This window comes from Chenopodium album, chromosome 23 (genome assembly GCF_948465745.1).
Source record: "Chenopodium album chromosome 23, dcCheAlbu1.1, whole genome shotgun sequence".
Classification (NCBI taxonomy): domain Eukaryota; kingdom Viridiplantae; phylum Streptophyta; class Magnoliopsida; order Caryophyllales; family Amaranthaceae; genus Chenopodium; species Chenopodium album.
The window spans coordinates 38821759-38845855 of record NC_137856.1 but is presented as its reverse complement, the minus strand read 5'-3'; the positions used below and the strand labels follow the sequence as shown (position 1 = coordinate 38845855).

Below are 24097 nucleotides of genomic sequence, written 5' to 3'. Positions count from 1 at the left end.
GTTCTTGTACTTTTGTTGCTAGTAATTTATTTTGGTGTATATCAAATTATAGTGTGTATAGAAGCTCTTTAAACTTTAAACCAAACTTGAAAAGCTAATAAAGTTTGTATAGTACTAGTCACATTCAATCGTCTAAATAAACTCTATTATGCTTAATTGTCTAATTAAAGTTGTTTCGTAATGCTAATTTAGCTTTACGTAACAAGTACGATACCGTCATACCATGTACTCATTAAAGTGTTAAACAACAATCGCCAATGGCTCTTCGAGTAACAAGAAATGCGACATTAATCGTACATCGATGCGTATATAAGTGTGTGGCTATGTGCAAGTGGTTGATATTTTACGAGCTAAACAAATGCCACTTTGAGTAGATTGTTCATCGGTTTCACTCAAGTGTATAATAGAAATTTTGAATAACCATGACACGACCTAAGATGAGTACGTACGTAGGTAGACAAATTAGCCGAAAAGAAGGGTAAAGGTTGTGTAGATGAATGTTGGGGCTGATAAGAAGATGCAATTAATGTGTGGTGAGTTCATTTTTAGCATATAATAAGCTAAGCAATAATGACATGTTGATCGAGGTTACATCATAAATTATTAGCCTAAGTTAGAAATAAAGTCGTACCTAGTAACGACATTGTCGATAGAATTTGGTATGGCGAATTTGACATATTATAATCTTATTATTCTCATGCATCACGAGAAATGTTTTTTATTTATTTAATTTTAACGTAGAGAGATCCACAAGAGCAAATGATGTACACTCAATTTCGTAATTTTATTTTTGTGTGTAAAAAAAGGTACTCGTATAATAAAATAGCTGTTGTAATACACTTTACTCACTATAATTCTATGAATAGTTCTAAGGAGCTATGATTATACTAGTGTACTAAATTCGAAATAGGTAGTAGTATGAGAATGGAGAAGGGTCTAGATGATTCTAGAAAACTCCATATGTAATCTGATTTAGTCTGACAGACCGATTTCCAGCATTTTACTGAAACTTTGCTGATTTTCTGCAAATTTCGGTTAGTTTTCCATTTTGTTTGGATTTATTGATAATTTTCCAAATTCAATCATACATTAATTTTAGCAAACGAGGATATATAGTACAATCTCATTTTCTGTATTTGAACATTGTTATCTCTGCCTTTCCTAGCCTGCGCGAGTAGGGATGAACACGACACGAATAGAGCGACTCGTGAGTACTCGTAGTTCATAATAAATTTGTGTTTGATTTATTTGTTAATGAGCTGAACATTATAGTATGAATATGAAACTAGCTAATCAAAATAGGTCACATAAGATACTCATTAGGATAAGATAAATATTTATATGAAAAGGTTAAAGTATCAATTGAATGACAAAGATAGGAGAATATTTGAATGACTTTCCAATTAAGATTTTAACACTTTGTATTATTAGTTAAAGTGCCAAATAACAACATTATTATTCTTTATTGTGCTTATTGTTGGAACGTGTCATACAAACGAGGTTTTTAAATTTGTGTCAATCAACCTTGATCACTTTGGAATTCAATAAAACTACAACAAACTAAAATAACTATGTTAGAATCTAGTCCGTTTAATTAGATCATCTCCTCGTCAAGTGACTCAAGGCTAACCCTAGAATTTAACCACCTAATGCGTCTATTAAAATATAAGAGTCTTGTTGAACAATCCACATTACTGAATACATAATTAAATCACTTATTTGATCTGAATGAACTAACAAAAGACAATACAAATTACAAACGAAGATTAAAGGATTTATATGTACAACACATCTGATCACCGCTTTCAATTTTAACCAATAGAGCAAGATTTCATTAATAAATTGACCACTAATTGCAGTGGGAGAGGGTGTGAATGTGATGCATGGGTGTAATTTCACAAAGACGTTGAGTTAATGTAAATAGAGTGTGGTTATCTTTAATCCCAAAATTCAAGCCAAAATAGGGAAAAAGTGGGACCCAAAAGAGCAACCTTTTGATACAAGGGTGTCAACTTTGGTACGCATTTTGTCCATCATACCGTCCACCACGTGAACAAATAGGGCCCATTTTCCACCTTTTTTTTTTCCTCATCTTCGCGAAAATGCTTCTACTGTGATTGTGTACTCAATAATGCTTACTCCCACTACTACTTACTTAGCTTACTCCCTCAATTGGCTCAATACACCGGAGATAAGCCGTGTCCGCATTGTCATTCATTACGAGTATTATGGTTTATACTTTACACCATGTGCGTCTGAAATGCATAAAACTATTTATGAATTAAATATAAGTACCATCGCTTTAAAAACATATCGCATTCTCCTGGTGTGGAGGGCTTCCTAATGTTTCCTCATTTTCTTTTTTTGAAAAAAACATAGTATATACGAGTATTATATTTCAGTGTATTAAACTAGCCTAATGTATGAATGATAATTGTCGTCATTTAGGGTCTGTTCTTATACGTTGAAATTTAGTTCAGTTCAGTTCACCTCCTAATTTCCTCTCTTATAAAATATTCATTTCAATTCAGTTTAGTTCAATTAATGAGAACATACTCTTATGCTAATCTAAGGAAAATAAAACTCCGTAATGTAATATTAATTATACTTTTTAACTAAAAAAATCAATAGATATGTTATCCTACACATTTATGTTGTGAAATGAAGGTTGAAAGCAACAATATATGAGCATCTTGGTTGGGAAGTGAAAAACGATAAAAGTGGGTGAATCGTGCATAAATAACAAATGCAGTACAAAATTAAATTGAGATCTAAGCCATATTTCAGATTTTAGATAGATGATCAGCCAACTAGCCAATTTGGCAGCGCTATTGCTGGTGATTTGTCTATTCATGTGCCTTAAGCCCTTACCTTTGTACCCCTCTTCTTATCCACTTTGTTTTATTGTTGCATATGTATAATTCCACTAAATTTAGATTAATCATAAATGTTTTAAGGACATTATTTATATGCATGCAAGTATTTAATTGAAAATAAAAACTCGTCTTAGTGTGTGACTTGAACAATAATGACTTGAGTTGTTAGTTTATCATACTGAATTATTTAAATTTCAAAATAACGAAAAGTTGCTTACTATGTAGGAACTAATCACGATTCCTTTGGTTTTTTTTTTATGCAACTTTCCCTATTACAGTCAATTTTCAAACTCTATTCTTGTGATAAGTTCAATCTGTAATACTTCATTAATATTCTTACTAAGTATTATTTTTTTAAAAAAATTGTGTATATCTAAGCGTGAAATGTGTTTAGTGCATAAGAGGAGTGTCACGTGATACATAAACTTTCTTAAAACTTTATGAGTACTAATTGTACGAGTATATATGTGCTATAATTAATAAATTAGAATAGTACTATCATTAATCACCTTTTTAGCAATTCCGGTATGATTAGGCAAGGTGGACCAGATGTCACTTGATTATAAAACAGTATTCCTACACAGAATTGGAATCAATTAGTATTATTAATCAAATAATAATAATAAGTGTGGTGTTGAGAAAGTAAATAGTATCTTCCTTAAAAAGAAGTTTGGATTCATTTGGGGCTAATCAAAGAGACATAAAGGACTGAAAACAGGTGGATAAAATGCATATGCACACGAATAATAATTAGCAGAAAATAGATACACTATTACACTATCTTCTGATTAACATTGTTTATTTCTCTTTGTTTTAGTATGGAATTATCATCATCAATTTATGACATTTTATTGCATTATGTTAAACTCGATCTAACCATTCCATTCACTCGGTATAAGATGATTCTTCATATTGTCAACTAGAGAATGAAGGATCTTTATCTAGGCTAATAGAGACTCGAAGTCTTGAACCCTAATAATGTGTTTTTGAGATATTAAATAAATTTAAAACAATTATTGTGTTAGTTTTTTATATGTAAGAGATCCGCCACTGTTTAATACTGTACAATGTAAACATTGATTTTCCGAGGATTTAATTATTGTACTATGAACATTTGCACATGAACAACATTTTTTTGTGAGTGGGGGTGCTCATGAGTCATGACCAACTTATTGCTCAACATCGTTAAATTTGGTGCATAAGTGGCAATGCTCTAAATGTAGTATAATGTCGATATCTAATTGCTCTTGGTATATTGTCTTATCACCTTTTGTATTAGGTCCACAATTCCACATGTATGCTCTTGTCAACAAGGGAATTCGGGTACAATCTATCCTTATGTAGTAATAGTGGACAACTTAGTAATGGCCTTGTGCTGTATATTACGGTAGCTTGTATATTCACTTTTGTTTTACTCTGATGGATGCGAACTAGGTTAGTTTTACCCTACTGATGACAGTGTTGCAATGATATTTCAATCTAGTACGAGATGAATTGTTGATTCAAACAATTGGTCATCGCGCTTGGTAAAAAAGCCAGTGACGCGAAGCTACCGTGTGCTGGATTATGACTGAACACCTCTAAGTCAGAATCCGGCCAGAAGCGACGCATGCACCCACCGCCCAATTGCCGCCCTACAATAGGGGTTTCGGCCCCCAAGGGCACATGTTGTAGGCTAAGCTCGCGCGGTGGATGCGCCATGAGAGCCATCTCAAAGTACAATTTCTACCGAGCGGCAGGTTGAATCCTTTGCAAACGACTTAAATATGTGACAGGGTATTGTAAGTGACAGAGTAGCCCTGCTGCCACGATCCACTGAGATTCATCCTTATGTTGCTTCGATTCGTCCCCCCCCCCCACCATATTCCCTAAAAACACATATGCTAAAAAATGCTAAGTACGGGATCAAGAGGCGTCACAAAGCCTAAGTGTTGGGATGTTGGATGGTACAAGGGGTCGTGTGGCATATGCACAAGACATGTGCACCCAAGGACAAGGCATACCGGGTTTCGGGCACTATTTACGACTCCCAATGCTCTTAAGACATGATGATTAAGGATGAAATAGATGATTCTGGGCACTATTTATGACTCCCAGGGGTCTTAGGGAGCCCATGGAAGTACTTGGATGCATAATCTCGTTGGGTGAAAAAATGATATACGGAAGCCAAATATGAAGGCTATAATACATGAAATCGAAGCGATTTAGGAGGTGTCGGGATCTGGTGTCGGAATATCACGAACATTACGAGATGCATCTCGGGGTCATATAATATTGTTTCAACCCATACATGACCATTATTCGGCTACGTACATGCCCCGTGAAAGTTTATAGCCAATATGAGAAGCGTGTACGAAAACAGGTAAATTGACCGTTTTAGGGCAAATTGGATGGTTCCAGCCACCCGATTGGACTCCCGGAGGGTATGAGGGACCATGGTAAACATCTTGACAATTTTTATTTCTGGGCGAAAAAAGGTAAAAAAATTCCAAAATTGAAGGCTATTATCCACGCTTTTTGAGGAATTTTGGAGGTTACTGGACCCGGTGGCGAAAAGTCTTGAGACCTTAAGGGATACATGTCAGGGTCATATAATGTCGTTTGGAACAATATAAGACCATTATATGTTGTCATAAATGTCCGTGGTAAGCTTGATTTCACGAAATTGGTGCAAGTTGCGAACGGGTAAATTGACCGTTTAAAGGCATGTTGGATAGTTGCACCCAACGAAATGGACTCCCGAGGTGTATTAGGGTCCATAGTAAGCATCTCGGCAATATTAATTTTCGGATCAAAATAAGTGGAAAATTGTCAAAAATTGAAGGCTATAATTCACGATTTCGGGTCAGTTTTTCATTTTTTTAAAAAATGAATTTTTTCAAAAAATGAACTGAATGTGTTGGATGACTTCCTGAGGTCATATAAGGAGGGTTGAAAATATAAGACACCGATAAAGATACCCATAAAGTACCAAGAACGAGTTTTGACTCTATTTTAAAATTCATGAAATATAGTGATATCATATAAGTGTAATAATGTGATGTGACTTGACTATAATAATGTCATATATTTATAATGATGTTATATAAGTATATTGAAGTGATGTGACTTGACTATAACGAGTCATATTATGAAAGTAAATTTTTAATGATGTGATGTCATAATATGACGTGACTTGACAATAGTGATGCCATAAAAGTATAATTATGCTATATAAGTGATGTAAAATGGGTAAAATTGTGATGTGATCTAAAGAAGAAGAAGTCATGTCCTCGGTGAGTCAATGCATATCCTTTGTCAATTTACTAGGACAAGTTTTACTAGGAGCACATTTTAGATGTGAGATTCTCTTACCTTCTCCAAATCCTACGTGACTTGGATTCCTTTCTATTAAGAATAAGGAAGAACGACCAAACGCACACACTTGTACCTCACATATAATATTTCCGACTAATAGGCTTGAATGCTTGATCCTTGAATAGTTGAAGCCATGAAATTGGGGAAAAACTTTCAAATGTGTTTGTATTGCTACTGTAAAATTTTAGGTTGTGCATAAAAACAAGGATACAGACTTAAATAAACATGATTTGCATGTTATAGTTTAAACTTTAAACTTAGGACTTGTAAAATGTGAACATGAAGAAAAACAGCCCACATATACAAATTTCAAGATCTGATTCAATGTGGGCCTTGTATATATGAATAAGCTAAGAAGAGAGTTTGTTAATCTTGGATTGTACAATTGGTTTTGGATCCAATCTGAGTATATTGGGCTTAAATGTACTTGGACTGAGGCTGGATTAAATATTGAACTTTAAAGTATCTTACTTTTTTTGGAAGAAAGTGAATCACAATCTTTTTTTAGTTGTTGGTATTGTTTACGGTGAAATACTCTGTATGTTTTATTCCCCAAATTTGAGCATATTTTTACATAATTGTTTTAGAGTTTTAAGCCTCTCACTAGATGTAAGTATGTAACAGTTAAATTTGATATCAAATCATACATAAGCATAAAGCATCATATATAACATATATGATCACTTTTAAACTTCACATTGTACATAAGCATAATTTGTAACAATGCCAAATATAAAAAACTTAATCAACAGACAAACTTTCCTAAACAAATATCATACACGAAGTACAATTTTATAGAGCACGGGATTCATTTACATTGCACGCACACGCATTGTGTGTCTCTAAGCTTGTTTGGGACAACGATCAATGCATGCATGTAACTATCATTGTTGGAAAATTATAGCTGGAAGCCTGGAATATGAGACAGTGGGTCATGCGACTCAATTGATTAATCGAAGGACTATTAAACCTTCCTAGTCATTCATTATATTGATCAACTTTAATGGGGTAAATATTGTAAGAAACCTGCATAGTGTTGTTATACACTTATAATGCAGATGTAGATAATATGGATTATGGATTAGCAATTTAGGTAGGAAGTAAAATAAATACCAAAATTAATGGCAATAGACAAGCATTTATTCTTCTTCATATTCATTAGTACAATAGTACATATTGAAGATTGAACTGATAGAGAACACAAACTTGAAAATTGATTTGAAAGTCTCCGGGAAATTTTTGGTAATTTATTGGGTGACATGAAATGTCGCTATCAATCTTAATTTTTAAGTCAACGTCATAGTATTTATGGTAAATTAACCGTAAATTAACATAAGATTGTATGACTTACACGTAAACGTTATTCTCACAAATTTAAAAGAAACTATATAATTCATATTCCGAATATTCTATTACAAATGAAATTAGTATAAGACGATATCACGACTTAAAAGTGTGTCGAACTGTAAAAGACTCAAGGGCACAATTAAGTGAACACAAAACAAGGTGCGTAACAAAAAGAGTGAGCATACGACTTTGTTAAGGATATTTTTCAATCACTGGTAAAATAAGCACACGTAGTTAACAACTTTCCTAATTAGATTCTTTATAACAATGAAAAAGAACAACTCCTTATTACCCTTCAAAAAAAAAAAAAAAACAACTCCTTATTACACTTAACGAAACCTCATAATTTTGCCAATGCGCCGCAAAAACCCTCATCATTTTGTTAGAATTACAAGTGATAATTGACTAATTGTGCTACTACGCCGCAATTATCATAATATTGTTGTTGACCCATCAACCATAATCCATCTATCTCAATCAATGAAATACTCCCAAGTCTCCAACACAGAATTTTTTCTAAAATTGATCATACTATGACGATGATTGATAAGTTAACGCAAATAAGGAGCAACAACTACTCGTATCAGTGTACCCGAGAACAATTAAGAATTCAAAATTAACATTTATTAACAACTTTAGCTCACTCAAAACACGAAAGAGAGAATTTACTCTTTCAATCTCCACAATAAAGCCAATTTTATCACAAAAGCTTTAATAAAAGGAGAACCTTCTCTTTTTTTTTTACTCAACTTTTTCTTGATTCTTCAACCTCACTTTTTATCCATCTCACTAACTAAAAATTACTACTACTAATTACTCCTTAATCACCTAATTAATATGGAATTAGTTAACAAAAAACCCATTTTAATCTTGTACTAAATTCTAAGCATAAACAGAACCATAAGAAAGAGCCATTAAAAGAACAGCAGCTTGTTCTTCTTCACCCAATTTCTTCCTTCCTCTCTGTTGCTTCTTATCAACCGTTGATCTTTGCATCATCACTTCCCTTCCAAGCGCTATCAGCCGTTGATGAAGAGGGGTACCACCGAATCTACCAGATGATGATGATGACGACGATGATGATGTCATGCTGCTGCCATTGTTGATCTTCCTTGATTTCTTCTCTTCTGATTTAAATCCCAAAATTGCCCTTCTCTTCTTCCTGCTTCTGATTCCACATGCATTGCAGAGTGACTGCAGATCAAATCATAGCCGTTCAAAAAAATATCATCAGATGATCAGAATTAATCCAACGGCTATTTTTAGGAGAGAGAAAATTGATGAAAATCAAAATAAAACAAAGGTATACATACCTTGGGGCCCGCAGGTCCGCCTCTCCATAGTGGGGTTTTTGAGGTACCACAATCTGCACATCGTTTGATCTCATTCTCTTGGATTTCTGTTGATGAAACTCCATCTGGGTCTGATGATTTCTGCACCGTTTGATCAAAATTTATCAGTAAGATCATCACACCAGATAATTTCTATTTTCCGATTAAAATGATCAAAAAAAAAAATCAAAAAAATACAGAGGGTTTAAGGGGGGAAAAACAGGGGAAATGATCAACTTACTTTGTCATTTAGATCCACCATGATTACTGAACTAAATCAAAAATCCAAAGCAAACCCAGAAAAATTAACCACTCGAGAAATAATGGGTCGAGCTCAGATTAATCGAATGTTGAGTGATGAACACTAAAATCATAAACCCTAATCAACTTCCAGAAAACAGAGTAGAAAATTAAATAAATGATCAACTGATCAAAACGAAGGGAAAACTTAAAAGGGGTAAAATGTGATCAAAATCAGTGATCAAAGAACACTCGAAAAAAATTGGAGGAGAGAGAAAATGAAAGAGATAGAGCGGGAAGATTTGAGGAGAGAGAAAATAAGAAAAAAGGGGGAAAATTTTAGGGTAAAGATTAAACCGACATGCAAATATAGGAGGAATGGAGGAGAGAGAAAAGACCGACAGAGGAGAGTTATCCGCAGCCGAATGAAAGCAGAGGATATAAGAAGAATAAATAAATAAAAAGATGGAATTTTTTTTTGAAAAATAAAATAAAATAATTTTTAGGGTGTGTTTGGCTGCTGCTGCTATAGTTTGGGTAATTTATGGAGTGATCAAGAAACCCTAGGTTTTTATTTTGTTGGTTTTCTCTCTCCTTCTAAATTGACTAATTGAGGGTGTTTGAAATGACATATTTGCCCTTGGTCTGAAAACATTTTAATGTAAAGTTTTATAAATAGTCCTCCCGCCAAACATTTGAAGTGTGCAAAATTTTGACTTTGTTTTTGGGTTTTCATGGTTTGGGGTTTTGGCTCCATTTTCAAAAGTTTTTGGTTGTTTGATTTTGTGTTTCACATTATTGGGTTTTTTATTTTATTTAAATCGAGATTAAGCTTAATTCATCTTATTGTGAAGTATTATTTGTTCAAGTTAAGGGTTGGATAAGACCGCAATTGTCTAGCATGATTCTCCTACTTTGATACTCGTATATTCTGTGTAAAGGGTATCAAATGTTTAGATCTAATGTCTAGTATCGGTTGAATTATGCTTTGACATTGCCTTACTTGCCTATTTTTATACTAAAATGTTTTGAACAAGTGTTGCTAAATGAACCAACTTACTCTTAGTCGTTGATAAACGTACAAAATCAAAATAAAACCCCAAAAACTATAAAGAAAAATACTTTTTAGTATGGTTAACTAGTCAGTGATTTTAAAATTATCACCTGGTTACACATACTCCATATTGTAATTTAGTCATTATAAATTAATACTCCTATTAGTCTTCTAAAAATACTTGTAACGTACAGTTATTTTTTATGGACTAGATTATAATGCTGTTTTGACCAAAAAAAAAAAAAATAATAATAATAAATTATACTTCCTCTATTATTTTATTATTGCACCACTTGTCTTTTTATGAAGTTTTACAAATATTGCACCATTTTCTCTTTAGGAAAAAAAATTATTTGTGTTCACACTACAAATACCTAACATACCCTTGTTTTTTCACACTTACTTTTTAGTTTATCAATATGTCACATTAGCAATTTTGCATTTTAACCTCTCTTACTTTTTTCCACTACCAAAATATTTGTACCCAACCCCTATGGTGGAATAATAAAAAAAAACGGAGGAACTAATAAAATGAGAACTAAATAATGGGTTTAAGCGAAAAAAGTTGTAAAAAAAAAATTATTTATGTCTGTATTGTGTAAGAAAAAAGGGCAAATCAATTTTTTTTTTTTTTAATAATCTATTTTGTGTCTATATGGGATTTGAGATTTTGAGCTACAACTCCACTAAATTATGGGCCTGTTCATATTTACTTAATTTCAGTTCAGTTCAGCTCCAATCAATTCAGTTCAGTTCAATTCAGCTCCAATCAGTTCAGTTCAATTCAGCTCCCAATTTCCCTCTCTCATCAAATATTAATTTCAACTCAGTTCAATTCAGTTCAGTTCAGCTCCAATCAGTTCAGTTCAATTCCAATCGGTTCAGTTCAGTTCAGCTTAGTTCAGTAAATGTGAACAGGTCTTATATCTGTACGAGTATTTTATGTATTTTAGGCTTAAAGTCTCAATTTGAAAGGAAAATTCAAGAAGTCAATTATTTTTATTTAATTCAAAGATATAAAGAAACTTGGTTATTAATCTTATTATAATAGTCAAAGTTACAAGCCTTATTTGGTAATTTTGGTTGACTATTGGGAATTGGAATTGTATATGAAATGCTAAAATTTTAAAAAAAAATAAATTAAATGAATCTTAGCTGATTCAGTTACACCTAAAATGATGTAATGTTAGAGAATAACCCAAAAAAAAAAGGGTGGTATAAAATGTTTAAATGAATAAATAAGTTCAGTCGTATAGAAGCTAGAAATCTTACTGTTTACAAATTTATGAATAATTATTTTGTGTGACCGAGTCCTTGTTAATAGTTACTTTGTTCTTTAATACGTGGATCAAATAGTGTGATTAGCCGTACACAAGACTAAAGACGCACGCGCACGGAGCAAATAGACTCTTACTCTATAAAGATGTGAAGCCTCTCTGTAAGTTTATAACCATTTGAAATGGAGAAAAAGGAATATCCGACTCGTACTGTATGGTTGTATACAGTACTATAAAATTGTTTAAATTTTCAGGTTTTATGGGCAGTTTCATTGCTGATTTTTATAATAAATGCTTCGACCTCACTGACATAGCCAGCTCATCTTCAATTGGAAAAATCACCATAAAGCATGGAGTTTGTTAGTTTGACCACACACCAACACTAAACATTTTCTCTTTTTCTGTTTTTTTTTTTTCTTTATTTAGATTTTTAGACTTGTATTGAAAAATTAATAAAATAGAAAAGGTACCAAGCCCGCCAAATATTTAATATGGGCGCGCAAAATAGATTTCATCTAAGCAAATGGAGGGAATTTCTCTAATTTTAGGCGCCAAAATTTCTCACTCCTACTTTCTTTAATTAAATTATTAGTACATTAGTGTCTATCATTGTCATTACTTTTAAAGTTGAAAATTTTTATTGTTGTTATGTTTCCCTCCATTTTGCCTCTTGCTACAATTGGTAATTACTAATTAGACATTATATGATTACCAAGATACTTGCTAAACTTAGCATTAGCCATCATCAAGGATTGAAATGGATCTAATATCAATCCAATTTGGTATATAGCGGTAATCGTTTTAATTTAGAATCAAAAAGTTTAGTGGAGATTAGGTTTAGATCTCACAATTTCTATATAATTCAATATGTGCCCTTGGGTTGAATTCAATTTTAAGCCTAATGCCTTAATTACAAACTAAGCATCAACACAACTCAAAAATCTAGTGCGAAACAAGCTTTATTCTTTAAAGATCTACATATCACAGATATAAAAACATAAATTCACTTATACACATGAAAACAACGTCATGATAAATAGTAACCCGTATCTTTTTTTTTTTTTTCCTTCTCATAATAGGAATCATCAAAGAATTCACATAAGACGCTTACATATGGCATGTCTAACCTTATTTAATAAGTAAATTAGTCAATTAGATATATAATTAGAATTACATATCAAATTTTATTAATTCAAAATAGATAACTCGTGTTATTCATGATTAGTGCATATAAGAACCAAATAGATTAAGCGCATGATAGGTTTATTATTGTCAAAGAAAACAGTAAATTTAATATTTAAAGGCTAATAAAAGACAAATGTAAACTATATAGGTTAAGATAATAGTGTAAATACATTGAAAACAAAAATTATTGTCTAATGAATAGCTAACAAATAAATATTTTGTCATGGATCAATCAATAACAAGGATAATTGATCGGGTGGCAATAAACTAAAACAAGTAGCTCAACTCTAAACCACTCCTAGAAGATTTTGAACTGGATCCTCCCCCAAAAAGGGGGGCGGCTGAGGTGTATGAGATTGAGCCCTATCCCTTGATTACCTTTTAATCTACTAGTATAACAAACAATCACGTAGATTAGATCTTAGAATGGTCGAGACTCGAGTAATTATCATCAAACAAGACAATATTTATAACAATATACTTTTTGTTCTCTTTTTCCTAATACATACAAATGTAATTGGCCTCCCTCAAATAATATCTATGTTTAAGGAGAAATATCATGGTTGTATTTTTAGATTGGGTTCGTTTATTATCATTCACATAAACTTATACTTCCTCTGTTTTTAATTAGATGCATTAATTTCCACTCATCAGCTTTTTTTTTTTATAGTTAATAAATTACCTTTATATCTCTTCTATTATACATTAGTACATGGTTTTTTTTTTTTTTTTTTGTTTTCTCTCTATCTCGTTGTACAATAAAATTTTTCAAGGAGTCCATAATTATAAAAATGATGCATGATAAAGTAATTAGATTCCATTTTACTTTTAAAATAAAACATAAAAAAAGAAGAGAAAACCTATTCGATTATACAAATTTTTTCGTTGTTAGTTTTCAAATAAATACTACGTTTGTTTATTCCGTATTAGTTTAGCAATATCATAACACTATTTGAGTAGGCCTAACTTTGTGTAATAAGCCTTTACAAGTTTGCTTTTATTTTTTTTCAAATCAACACAACATCATGATTATTAACTAAAAAAACGAAAGTTGCTATACTCGTGCGAAGTAATTTTTTTTTGGAGAAAAACTCATACATTTGCTGCCTTTAGGAAATAGATAATATTGTACATCTTCTAACTTCATTTTATTTATTTACTAAATATCGATAAGATTTAGGTTTGATCTATTCTTTCATTCTTTGTAACCTATGGGTGACTATGGTGAGATTCGAACTAGGGTCACAAAGACGATCATAGGATCTAAACAATCACCTATGAATCTCATCTATATTACGAAACTAAATGACTCAAATGATGGGAATGGAGGAATTTTGTATTGTGAGAGAGGTACAATTACAAATAACTATTGCAATGACAAAGTTATTAAAAGAAGGATGTTAACATATAATGATGATAATGAAAGCTCAAGACCACTTTCTTTGTCCTCAAAAAAAAAAAAAAAAAAAAAAAAAAAAAAAAAAAAAAAAAACTAAGAATGGACCTCAAATTGTCCCTACAATTTATTATACTGGTATTATCTTATACTCAATGTTCAAAAATACGCGCACTTTTATTTAATTGCATTGGAAGTGTTATTGTTATTACACACTCATTGTATTTTTTATTATACTGTTTTTTAGGTAAAATAGAATCTAGAATATGCAACAAAATGTCAAAAATCCATAGAATTATTTTTTTTAATTATAAGGGCAGTTCATGTACTCTTTTATTTGGTTAATCATTAGATTATCATTCAGTAGTACGGATTCACTTAAAAATATTTAACTATATTTGGTTATGGTTTCTACTATCTGAAGAAAGGAACAATAAAACAAGGCTTAAGAATGGTAAAGGGTTAAATAAAGGTGGAGACAAAGACAAAGAAAACTGTACTCTTCCTCGATTGCATGAAATCATGCCATTAATGCTTATATATAGCTTTATTTAATGGTTTTGTTCACTAATAACGATTATGTAGTTTATTCATTATCTACTCTATCTTCAAAGTTCATGTCATGGTAATTGACTCGAGCAATTTGCACTTTTCAAAAAGGTGGACCGTGTTTTAAAATGCTTGATATACAACTTGTTATACTGCATCATATCGAATTTGTGCATTATTCATAAGCTAACTTATTAATTATTCTTTTACTAATTTATAAAAATAAATTTTATTGCAATATTTTTGATGTAATATTATTATGTAATATGTTGTTGCATTGATCACAAATGTATTATCATAGCATCAATTTTGAATAATGTATAATTCAATAAATTAATGATGGAAGTTATGCACTGGCATCAGATTGATGCACTTATTCAAACAACTCATTTTTCACATAATCAGAATGATGCACTTAATCAAAAACACAAGAGGTATCAAATAACTCATCTTTATTCACGTACCTAATCCTTATATATATGCTGGTATATTACTTCATCTGTTTTTAAATACTTGCTCCACTTTTTTTTTTTGGCCGTTTTTAAATACTTGCTTCATTTCCTTTTTTGAAAGCTTTTACAATATATAGTCATTTCTCAAACTTAGTGGACCCAACATAATATATTATCTCCTCCTATTCTTCCACTACTTTTGTTTTTTACAACTTTTATTTTCTCAACTACCCCACTATCACTATATTTTATTATTTTCTCCAAATTCTCCTAAAACTCAGCGCATGGAGAAATGGAGCAAGTATTTAAAAACGAAAGGAGTAATACGGAGAACAAAGTAAAAGAGATTTCAAAAACTTACCCACAATTTACCGATTCGAATCTACAATTAGTCGATTATGCGCTTGAAACCGAAGCGACTCATTCCTTTTCACCATTAAGCAAACATCTCAATCAAGTTTTACTAGTATGAAGTTTGACTTTGATATATATGTCCCATTTAATCCCCAATCTCACTACCAAAAAAAAAACTAAAAAGCTAGAATAATTTGATGGGATAAACTTTGGTGTGATTTGCTCAATAGGATTAGATCATAAAGACATAGTCAACACACACAGCTTTTATCTGATGTAAATGGGCTACCATCGACTGCGAATTCATAAACTTTTTCAGAAGTTCTTCGAAACTGGGCCCTTGTGCATATGTGATGTTGCATCTAACAACCAAGTGACATGACCAGCAGGGCAACTATATCATTTGTTTTTGGTGCGCTTCTAACAGTTTCAATGCTGCTTAAAAGGTTATTTATGTGGACAGCAGCAACGGTAATTCAACAGTAGCACCAGGCAGGCGGCAGCAACGTCGCTATGGTAGAACTGCTTAACCACGGGAAATCCTTTGATATACATGTTCTCTGATGAGGTTATATACTCTCTTCGTCCCCTTTTGATAGTCCCTTATGAGCAAATTTTAGCCCAAAATGTTCACCCCATTTGCCTTTTCCAACAACCACTAATATTAATTTTTTACTAAAATTCCCTCCAATTTACAACAATACTTGTGCAAAGTTATATTTCCCATGTGAAATTTATTTTCTCATGTACTTTTATTACTTTCTCTCTCTACTTTTTTGCATACCTAATGTCAATTTACTTTTTCAATGTACTTTAACTATTCTTATTTGTGTTTATTAATTCCCGTGAAAAATGCCCATAAGGGACTATCAAAAGGGGACGGAGAGAGAATCTAATATCCAGCTGATATAATTACTGCATAGACAATGTATCATGAATCTATCTATCAAAGAGTTCTAGATTTATTATGGCATTTAGGTTCTGTAGCGTATACAGCAGTAAATTTTCGAGTCAGTTAGAAATTATCATTAACTTTTGAGCAGCAATTGAAAATGTTGGTATATGCAACTAACCATTGATGAATGCCAGAAATATCATACCAAACACCTTCAGGCCTCAAAACATCAAAATTTTTATGAGATATCGAGCATCATAACACATTTCGATACTTCATACATGCGTATAACACAAATATCATCTAATATTTCTCTATGATCATTTGACATATATCCTTGAGGTTAAGAAATGTGTCACAGGAAACAAAAACTAGGGTTACCTGAGAAGGATAAACTGGCAAGTGCCAACCGAAAACAAATATCCTGTGAGAACCTATAAGGCAAATTAACTATTACTACTTGTATTGAACACGAAATAATGGAAACTACAAAACCCCTCTTTTTCAAACCAACATACCCTACCAAACTCCCCCAAATAATAATAAAAAAAAAGACCCAATAGAGAATCCACTATTTGACATATAAACCCCAACACAGAAGGGTAACAATACACGGAGGAACACCATACCAGAGCACTATCACCATTAGTTTAACATCTGGCCCTTGACAGACCCATTGGCCGCCCCTCCTTGACCACAGACTTGACACATGCAATATGACATAACCAAACCCAGCCCGAGCAGAGCTGGACCTCGAAGTCCATCTGATGCCAAGCTAGAGTCCAAGATCCATCTTGTTAACTTCAACATACTGCTACTAATGCATCCATCCCAAACCTGTGTTTGATTGAATAATAATTAGCCTCAAGGTATAAAACAAGCAACAGAAACATGCTGAAGAGAGCGAGACTTCCAAACTTGTTTTATGATATAAGTCTAGTGATTAATTGCCATGGAAACAAATATTCAGCATCTTTTTAATGTTTTAATTCTTACAAAAGAGGCTTTCTTAGTTTCTATAGAAAATTGGAAACAGGGACTAGAAAAGCTAGTTTCTACTGAAAAGATTGTTAGAAACAACTTGAAAGATTGTCGTGAATGGTTTCAAGGGACATAAACACCTGCCTACATACTGGGGCCGTTCACTTCATCTCAAGTACCCATGTCAAAAACTCAGAAAAGTCCTCAAGCAAGTTTTTCATGCAAACTAGATATACAAATTACTTAAGTTTTCTACCTTGGCCCTCAGCTATATCTAACTTAATCATGTATCGCACCTTTGGTTTCTTTTTTTTTTTTTTTTTTTTTTGGGTGTATGTGTCAGTGTGTGCGCGCGCTAACAAATAACAGATTTAGGGGTTGCAAAAATCCAGTCGGGAATCAATCAGATAAGAGCCACGCTACCTTCAGCCAAACTTAAATCCACCAGAGGGGCCTTCATTGCTCCACATCTGGAACCCAGCTTGGGTACTATCACCAGATGGTACAGCAGAAGCCTCTGCCTCTTCCTCTTCCTCCAACCAATATGTCTCGAGAATTTTCACTGCTTTCTCATAAATCTCATTGTTATCATGACTTTGAAGATTTTCAATCTTTTCCAATCCCTCAGCTTCATCTATCATCTGCGCATAGAAATTAACATCTCCGGTGGTGCCTGAATTCTTTTCTGCTTCACCTACCTTCAGAATGTTCTCCAACCCTTCCAGACACACAGTGATGATCCTTGGATCAGGGCACACTAGCAGATCACATAATGGCTTTATGCACCCATGATTTACAAGAAACCTAGAACAAAAATAGCCAGCTTAAGGTTACAATCTTGTGCACAACATAGATGAGAACATAATGCTCCAACACAATAAAAACATACTTTATTTGCTCTGGAGCTCCACCGGATGTAGCATTAGATATCGCCCAAGCAGCTTCTTTCTTTATATCGAATTCTGCAGTTTGAAGCAAGTTGACTAGAGGGCCAACCAAACCAGCTTCAATGACAGCCTAGATTATTCGGTAATAGCAGTAAGCACAGAGCCCTACTGAGTAGATAGTATCATAGAAATGCACAAAAAAGAAAAAAGTAGAGAGGCTACACTATGTAAATAGAAAATATACTCATATGTTACAGGGACAAAACCATCCCTCCAAAAAAGTTTGTAGGATAGGACTGGTTGCAATACCTGAATCTGTGCCTTATTTCCAGCTGTAATGTTTGATATGGTCCAACAAGCTTCCTTTTTTATGCTCTTTTTGTGATTATTACTCAACAGGTTCAAAAGACATGGCAATGCACCACTGTCGATGATAAACTGCAAGGATGTTAAATTGCAATGATAAGCCAAGGTAATTTCAATGTAATGTTAAAGATATAAATACAACAAAATCTCCCACAATGCACATTCCAAATAACAAAAGCTCACTATAAATTAGAGCAAAACAGGGAGCAATAGAAAGCAAAGAATTATGTTTCTTGTTCATTCATCTTAAAACAAAAAAAAGACCTCCCAAATCAAGGAAGCTGATCAGTGTAGACGTAAATTCACTCAATTTTTATTCCCTTTTTGGGATGAAGTCATGGCTGCTTTGTTTCCATTTTGATTGGAAAGAAAGAGATAAGTAAACAACTAAACATGCACACCAGGATTCCATCCTAGAATAACATGACAATGTATTATTACTACCTCAGCATACTTGTCTTTAGCATCACCCATAAGGCAGCAATCAGTGCATCACATAGATAAGATGTACAGATATTGCAGTCAGATTATAGATAGAGCAGTGCTTGATTATATCATTGTTTACACCCTATGTACCAATTCAATCTGAGTACTGATATTCAAATAAAGTAATGCCTGATTACCAAACTTAAATAAAAACGAATAACATTAATATCATAATCTCCCACAGGGAGATGCTTTCTTGTACATTCATTCTTTTGAAAATCATAAAACCATGGAATGATCTAATACACCAAAAATACTTTCTCACACGCATTTCAGTTTTCAAATAATTCAATTCAATAAAAATATGGTTTCCCCATTATCCTCTGTATAAACAACCCGTATGAGCCAGCAACAATCATTTTTATGTTCAGTATTCAACAAGTGGAACTTCCAGATTAGAGCAACAGCAACACAGGTATTTCTCATAATAACAACCTATGTTACATTGACACGGGTACGGGTATCCGATATTGGTACGTATCCGAGTGTCGGATACGCCATTCTAAAAAATTTAGGACACGGGGACACCGTCTTAACATTGGACTCGGGTACGGATACGGCAATAATTTTGTCCATAATATATCAAAAATAGTACTGTATATACAAACACTCAAAAGAAAAACACTCGAAACCTTGCTTGGGAAGCCAAAGTAGTGCCAACAAACTAGTAATAATCTAATACTAGTAATTTGTACCACTTTTCTTGGGAAGCAACAACTGCCCACACAGTTTTTTTAAAAAGTTTTAAAATTAAATTCAATAAATAAATAAATAAATATACTGCCCACTTTTCTTGGGAAGCAACAACTGCCCACACACTTTTCTTGAGAACCGTCTTCAACTGCCCACACACTTTTCTTGAGAACCGTCTTCATCTTCTTCAAAGCTTCAACTCCTTCAATGGCCGCCGTACCCGAGTACAAAATGGAGTATCCGGAACGGATTTCATACCCGGATCGGTGTCGCGTTGTATCGACCCGGGTATGCCGGCCAAAATGCCGTGTCCAGGTAACATAGATAACAACACTAGTTCCACACTTTCACTACTGATCAGCAAATCATATACAATTCCAAATATTCCAGCCATGAAGCAGGAAAGCGCTTCATTTATAAAAACCCCACATTAATTCTAATCAAGGAAGTTTCTTTTTGGCTAATCAAAATAGTTTCACTTTTAGATACAACTATATAACGGATGTTATCCAGCACACATCATCAAATAAGAAAAAAAAAAACAAAAAAGCATAAACAAAATAAGCATACAGTATAATGACATCACTTCATTATAATATAAAGTAAAACACAAGTACTGAAAGACGCTTCCTCACATATAGAAAGAACTAGACACATCTGACCCCAAAACTAATTCAAACACGACCAGCAAGGAAAATATTAAGGAAAAGGAAGCAGACATTTAGCTGTTGTAACTAGTCACAGTCATCATTAATGTTATTAACATCAAACAAAAACAAAACAGAAACAGGACAGGTAAATAAATGTGAGCTGTCCATCAGCATCAAAGCTAGTATTACAAACGGTCCATCTATGCATCACTCATGCAAAAAAGGTAAGCGGGCTTAACAAAATCTAACCTGCGTTTGCGAATCATCTCCAGTGACAATATTACCAACTGTGCGGAGGGCGGGAATCAGCACCGAAGGAGATGGGTGCCTGGACAAAGACCCAAAACTTGTAACTAAAAGCAAAAACAAGAAAAGAAAAAAAAAAACGTTTCCCTGTACAGATAACAGAACAAGGGTACATACATGAGGAGCTCAACCAATCGTGAGCATACACCTGCCTCAATCACAGCTTGAATCTTCTCATTTGGTCCATCGGATAGGTAAGAAAGTGCCCAGCATGCATCTGTCAACACCTCTTCATCATTTGAATGAACGAGTCGTTCAAGGGCAGGAAGAGCTGGCTTCACCTATTCATGGATTTCATAGAATAGGATTTCAACTTTAAGCCATTTAAAAAGTGATAAATATGCATACAAGAGCACTGACCTGCTCGAAGGGAGGTTGTGGTTTTCCTCTACAAAAGTTAGACAGAGTCCATGTGGCATTTCTAAGCATGGACAACTTGGAATGCTCATTGAGTTGACCAAGCAATGGAATCAACGCACAACTACTGAGAACCAGATCCCGACATCTAGGAGAGTCCCCAGCAACATTACCCAAAGCCCAAACTGCCTGCAAATTCCAATAATGTCAAGACCAAAGAAGCAAAAGTAGCAACTGTTGGGACTTAAAAATACATCAATAAAAAAAAAACAGAGAGAAATCCAATAATTGCTGTCACACCTGCTCACGGACATCATCACTAGGAGAAGCAAGAAGCTTCACAAATATTGGAACAGCCCCATGATCAATCACCACCTTAGTGTTCTCTGAGGTCCCTGATGCAATGTTTGTAAGAGCCCATGCAGCTTCAAACTACACAACAAAATCCAAATATTCAGTAAAAGAGCAACCAACTTGCCCATAATACTATAACTAGATATGAATAACAACATATACAACAGGAATAAGGACCTGTAACTGTGGATAATCCTCCCTTTGAAGAAACTCCACAAAGCGGGGTACAACTCCAGCTTGTATAACTTCCTCGATCGGTGGGCTTCGTTCTACATAAATCAAAAGCCCAAGCAACAGTCAATAACAATGACAGATTACTAAATTTTACAAGCACAAAATAAAAAAAAGATAGCACGCCAATACCAATGGAAAGCAGTTTTCGGAACTGTGTTGTGGCCTCCAACTGCAATTGATTATTATCAGAACAAACCCCAGCCACCATATTTGGCAAACTCTCTAGCTGCAAAAATACAAGCAGCCATTTCAAGATTCAGAGAATAGGAACAAAAAAATTCATAGCAAGAGTTAGTACCAGGCACTGAACAAGAAAGGTTGTCTTTTGAAAGAAAAAAAAAAAAAAAGTAATATACAGGTCAAGATTAAAGGAAGAGGACAGATTGAAACAACAGACAAATGTTACTAGAACTCATACATCAACTATTGAATTCTGAACAGAGACTACTAAATTCCAAATATAAATTCACTACCACAGTACCACTCAATGAGGGATGGGACATCAAGCCAACAAATTCATCTCTTAAGACCAACCAAATCAACACTTGGCTCACATTGACAGATTTTTGTTTATAATGATCTTCCTTTACTATTTAATAAATCAATACTCCCTCCATCCCTTGAAAAAAAGGTCACATTGGACTTATGGTTGAGGTCAAACCATGTCAATCATTAAAGCTAAAATTTTGCAAAGGATTCCTCAAAGTAAATTTCTAACTGTTTTTCACATAGTACCTCATTATTTCATTTGAAAATTTAGTCAGTTTACTCAGTTATTGAACGATTACTCTAGAAAAATGCAACAAAATTGTAAAATATTCACATTTTGCATCTATCTTGAAAGCAACTACGAGTATCATGATAATATCCACACAAGAATGGTTCACTAGTGCATTTAATTTTTTCCCAGTTAAACTTAAATCTACTAGTTGAGTTAGTGGTTTAATGAGCAAAAATGTAAAATCGCCAACTCAAATAACAATTTAATCACAATAGAATTTTTTTTGAATTAGAACGAGAAGTATAGAAGCAAAAAAAAACTTCACAGTGAGACTACAGAGATTTAAACATGCACATTATACGAGTATCTGCTGCTAGACTACTAAACTCCCCACCAACTGAGCTGCTTGATGTCAAATGTACTACATTATATTATTATATTTTTTTTATAAACCGTGTATGTTGTGCACAATGCATGAGAAAGAGAGGAAAGAGCGCATAAATTTCTTAAACCGCTAACTCATTTACTGAATTTATCCTGTACCACAATTTTCTTTAAAAAAATTAAATTACAAAAGCACTCTAACTGAGCTAACAGTTTACATTGAACCAGAAAAAAATGCAGTATCTGCTGCCGCACAACATGGTAATTACTTTACAATGCAAATCGAAAGAATACTGAATTATAGAGCTTTAAATGTCAAAGACAATAGCGACCAATTTTTATTAGGGGTGGAGAACATAGCGAGTTTCTAATTACTAGACTCAGCGCTCCACATTCATTCTACATATTAAAACATTTTGCAAGCAACACTATAATGTCAATAAGAGAAGCATCAAGCAATTGACTACGAGCATCTAGAACTAGGATCAAAACAAAAAACAAACACCAAAATTTCCTAGAACACTCTACAACAACAACAACAACACAATCAATACTCCACAATTTTGGAAAAAAAAAATGATAAACAATCAATTAAGCAAAGCAACTTGAAATTTCACACAAAACCGAATTGAAATAACAACACAAACAACAAAGCTTGAATATCAATCAAACGCTGAAAATCAATCAACTCAGATAAACAAATTATCAATCAATTACTCAAAATTCAAGAAATTAAGTCGAAAAGAATTCGAAAACAAAAGATCGGAGCAAGAATTAGACCTTCTTATTATCAACAGTAGAAGCATGAAGAGAAGGAGTAAACTGCTGCTGAGCTTGAAGACCTTCACGACGCTTCTTGAGCAAGCTTTCCTCTCTCTTATTCTTCCGGATCTCCACCATATTATCCTCTCTTCTCCGGCGACCTTCATCGGCGTCGACGGCGACTTTGTACCGATTCCGGCGAACTTCCGTCCTAGCATTTGGCCTCAACGACATCGTTTCGTTCAAAATTCAATCAACCTACAATAAATCAGCAAAACATAAACCCTAAATTACTTTACCAATTCAAAAAATCACAGCAAATGAAACAAGAATTAATAAATGAATCAATCAAAATTAAGTGAAAATGATGGTGAAGATGAAGAAATTGGAGAGAGAATGAGTAGCAGAATTACCAGTTGAGAGGAGAGAGAAAATGAGACTTAGAGAGAGAAAGCAAAAGGAGGCAGGGTTTTGGAGGTGAAGAGAGAGAGAGAGAGTGAGGGAAATGTTAATGATATAAACCGTCATTTTCAGAAGGATGAATTTAAAGATAATTGAAGATTATGTTTTTAGCTTTCGTCTAATCATTTTCTTGGTAAAAAA

General features: G+C 33.4%; 2 protein-coding genes across 2 annotated transcripts; both read right to left on the bottom strand.

The window, feature by feature from the left end:
- Positions 1 to 8330: 8330 nt before the first annotated feature.
- LOC145608547 (GATA transcription factor 15-like) lies at positions 8331 to 9632 on the bottom strand. The gene is made up of 3 exons (XM_081664160.1): positions 9153 to 9632; positions 8894 to 9013; positions 8331 to 8774 (listed from the first exon to the last, which is right to left on the bottom strand). The coding sequence occupies exons 1-3, from the start codon at positions 9171 to 9173 to the stop codon at positions 8463 to 8465; spliced, it is 453 nt and encodes a 150-aa protein (XP_081520286.1). The 5' UTR covers positions 9174 to 9632; the 3' UTR covers positions 8331 to 8462.
- Positions 9633 to 16601: 6969 nt separating this feature from the next.
- Positions 16602 to 23998, bottom strand: LOC145609214 (importin subunit alpha-1-like). The gene is made up of 12 exons (XM_081664755.1): positions 23908 to 23998; positions 23513 to 23752; positions 21757 to 21853; positions 21571 to 21662; positions 21340 to 21471; positions 21043 to 21228; positions 20800 to 20963; positions 20626 to 20704; positions 18491 to 18619; positions 18184 to 18311; positions 17718 to 18098; positions 16602 to 17150 (listed from the first exon to the last, which is right to left on the bottom strand). Exons 2-11 carry the CDS (start codon positions 23726 to 23728, stop codon positions 17720 to 17722), a joined length of 1602 nt encoding a protein of 533 aa, XP_081520881.1. The 5' UTR covers positions 23729 to 23752; positions 23908 to 23998; the 3' UTR covers positions 16602 to 17150; positions 17718 to 17719.
- Between the last annotated feature and the right edge of the window lie 99 nt (positions 23999 to 24097).

What these genes read in the sequence shown, in the direction of transcription:
- LOC145608547 (XM_081664160.1), bottom strand. Translation starts at nt 9,173, where the DNA reads ATGGTGGATCTAAATGACAAA. An exon ending in TGGTGGATCTAAATGACAAA is followed by an intron (nt 9,014 to 9,152) that starts GTAAGTTGATCA and finishes CAAACGGTGCAG; the next exon opens with AAATCATCAGACCCAGATGG. An exon ending in GCGGACCTGCGGGCCCCAAG is followed by an intron (nt 8,775 to 8,893) that starts GTATGTATACCT and finishes TTTGATCTGCAG; the next exon opens with TCACTCTGCAATGCATGTGG.
- LOC145609214 (XM_081664755.1), bottom strand. Translation starts at nt 23,728, where the DNA reads ATGTCGTTGAGGCCAAATGCTAGGACGGAAGTTCGCCGGAATCGGTAC. An exon ending in AGGATTATCCACAGTTACAG is followed by an intron (nt 21,472 to 21,570) that starts GTCCTTATTCCT and finishes TTTGTTGTGTAG; the next exon opens with TTTGAAGCTGCATGGGCTCT. An exon ending in GAGATGATTCGCAAACGCAG is followed by an intron (nt 18,620 to 20,625) that starts GTTAGATTTTGT and finishes ACATCCTTGCAG; the next exon opens with TTTATCATCGACAGTGGTGC.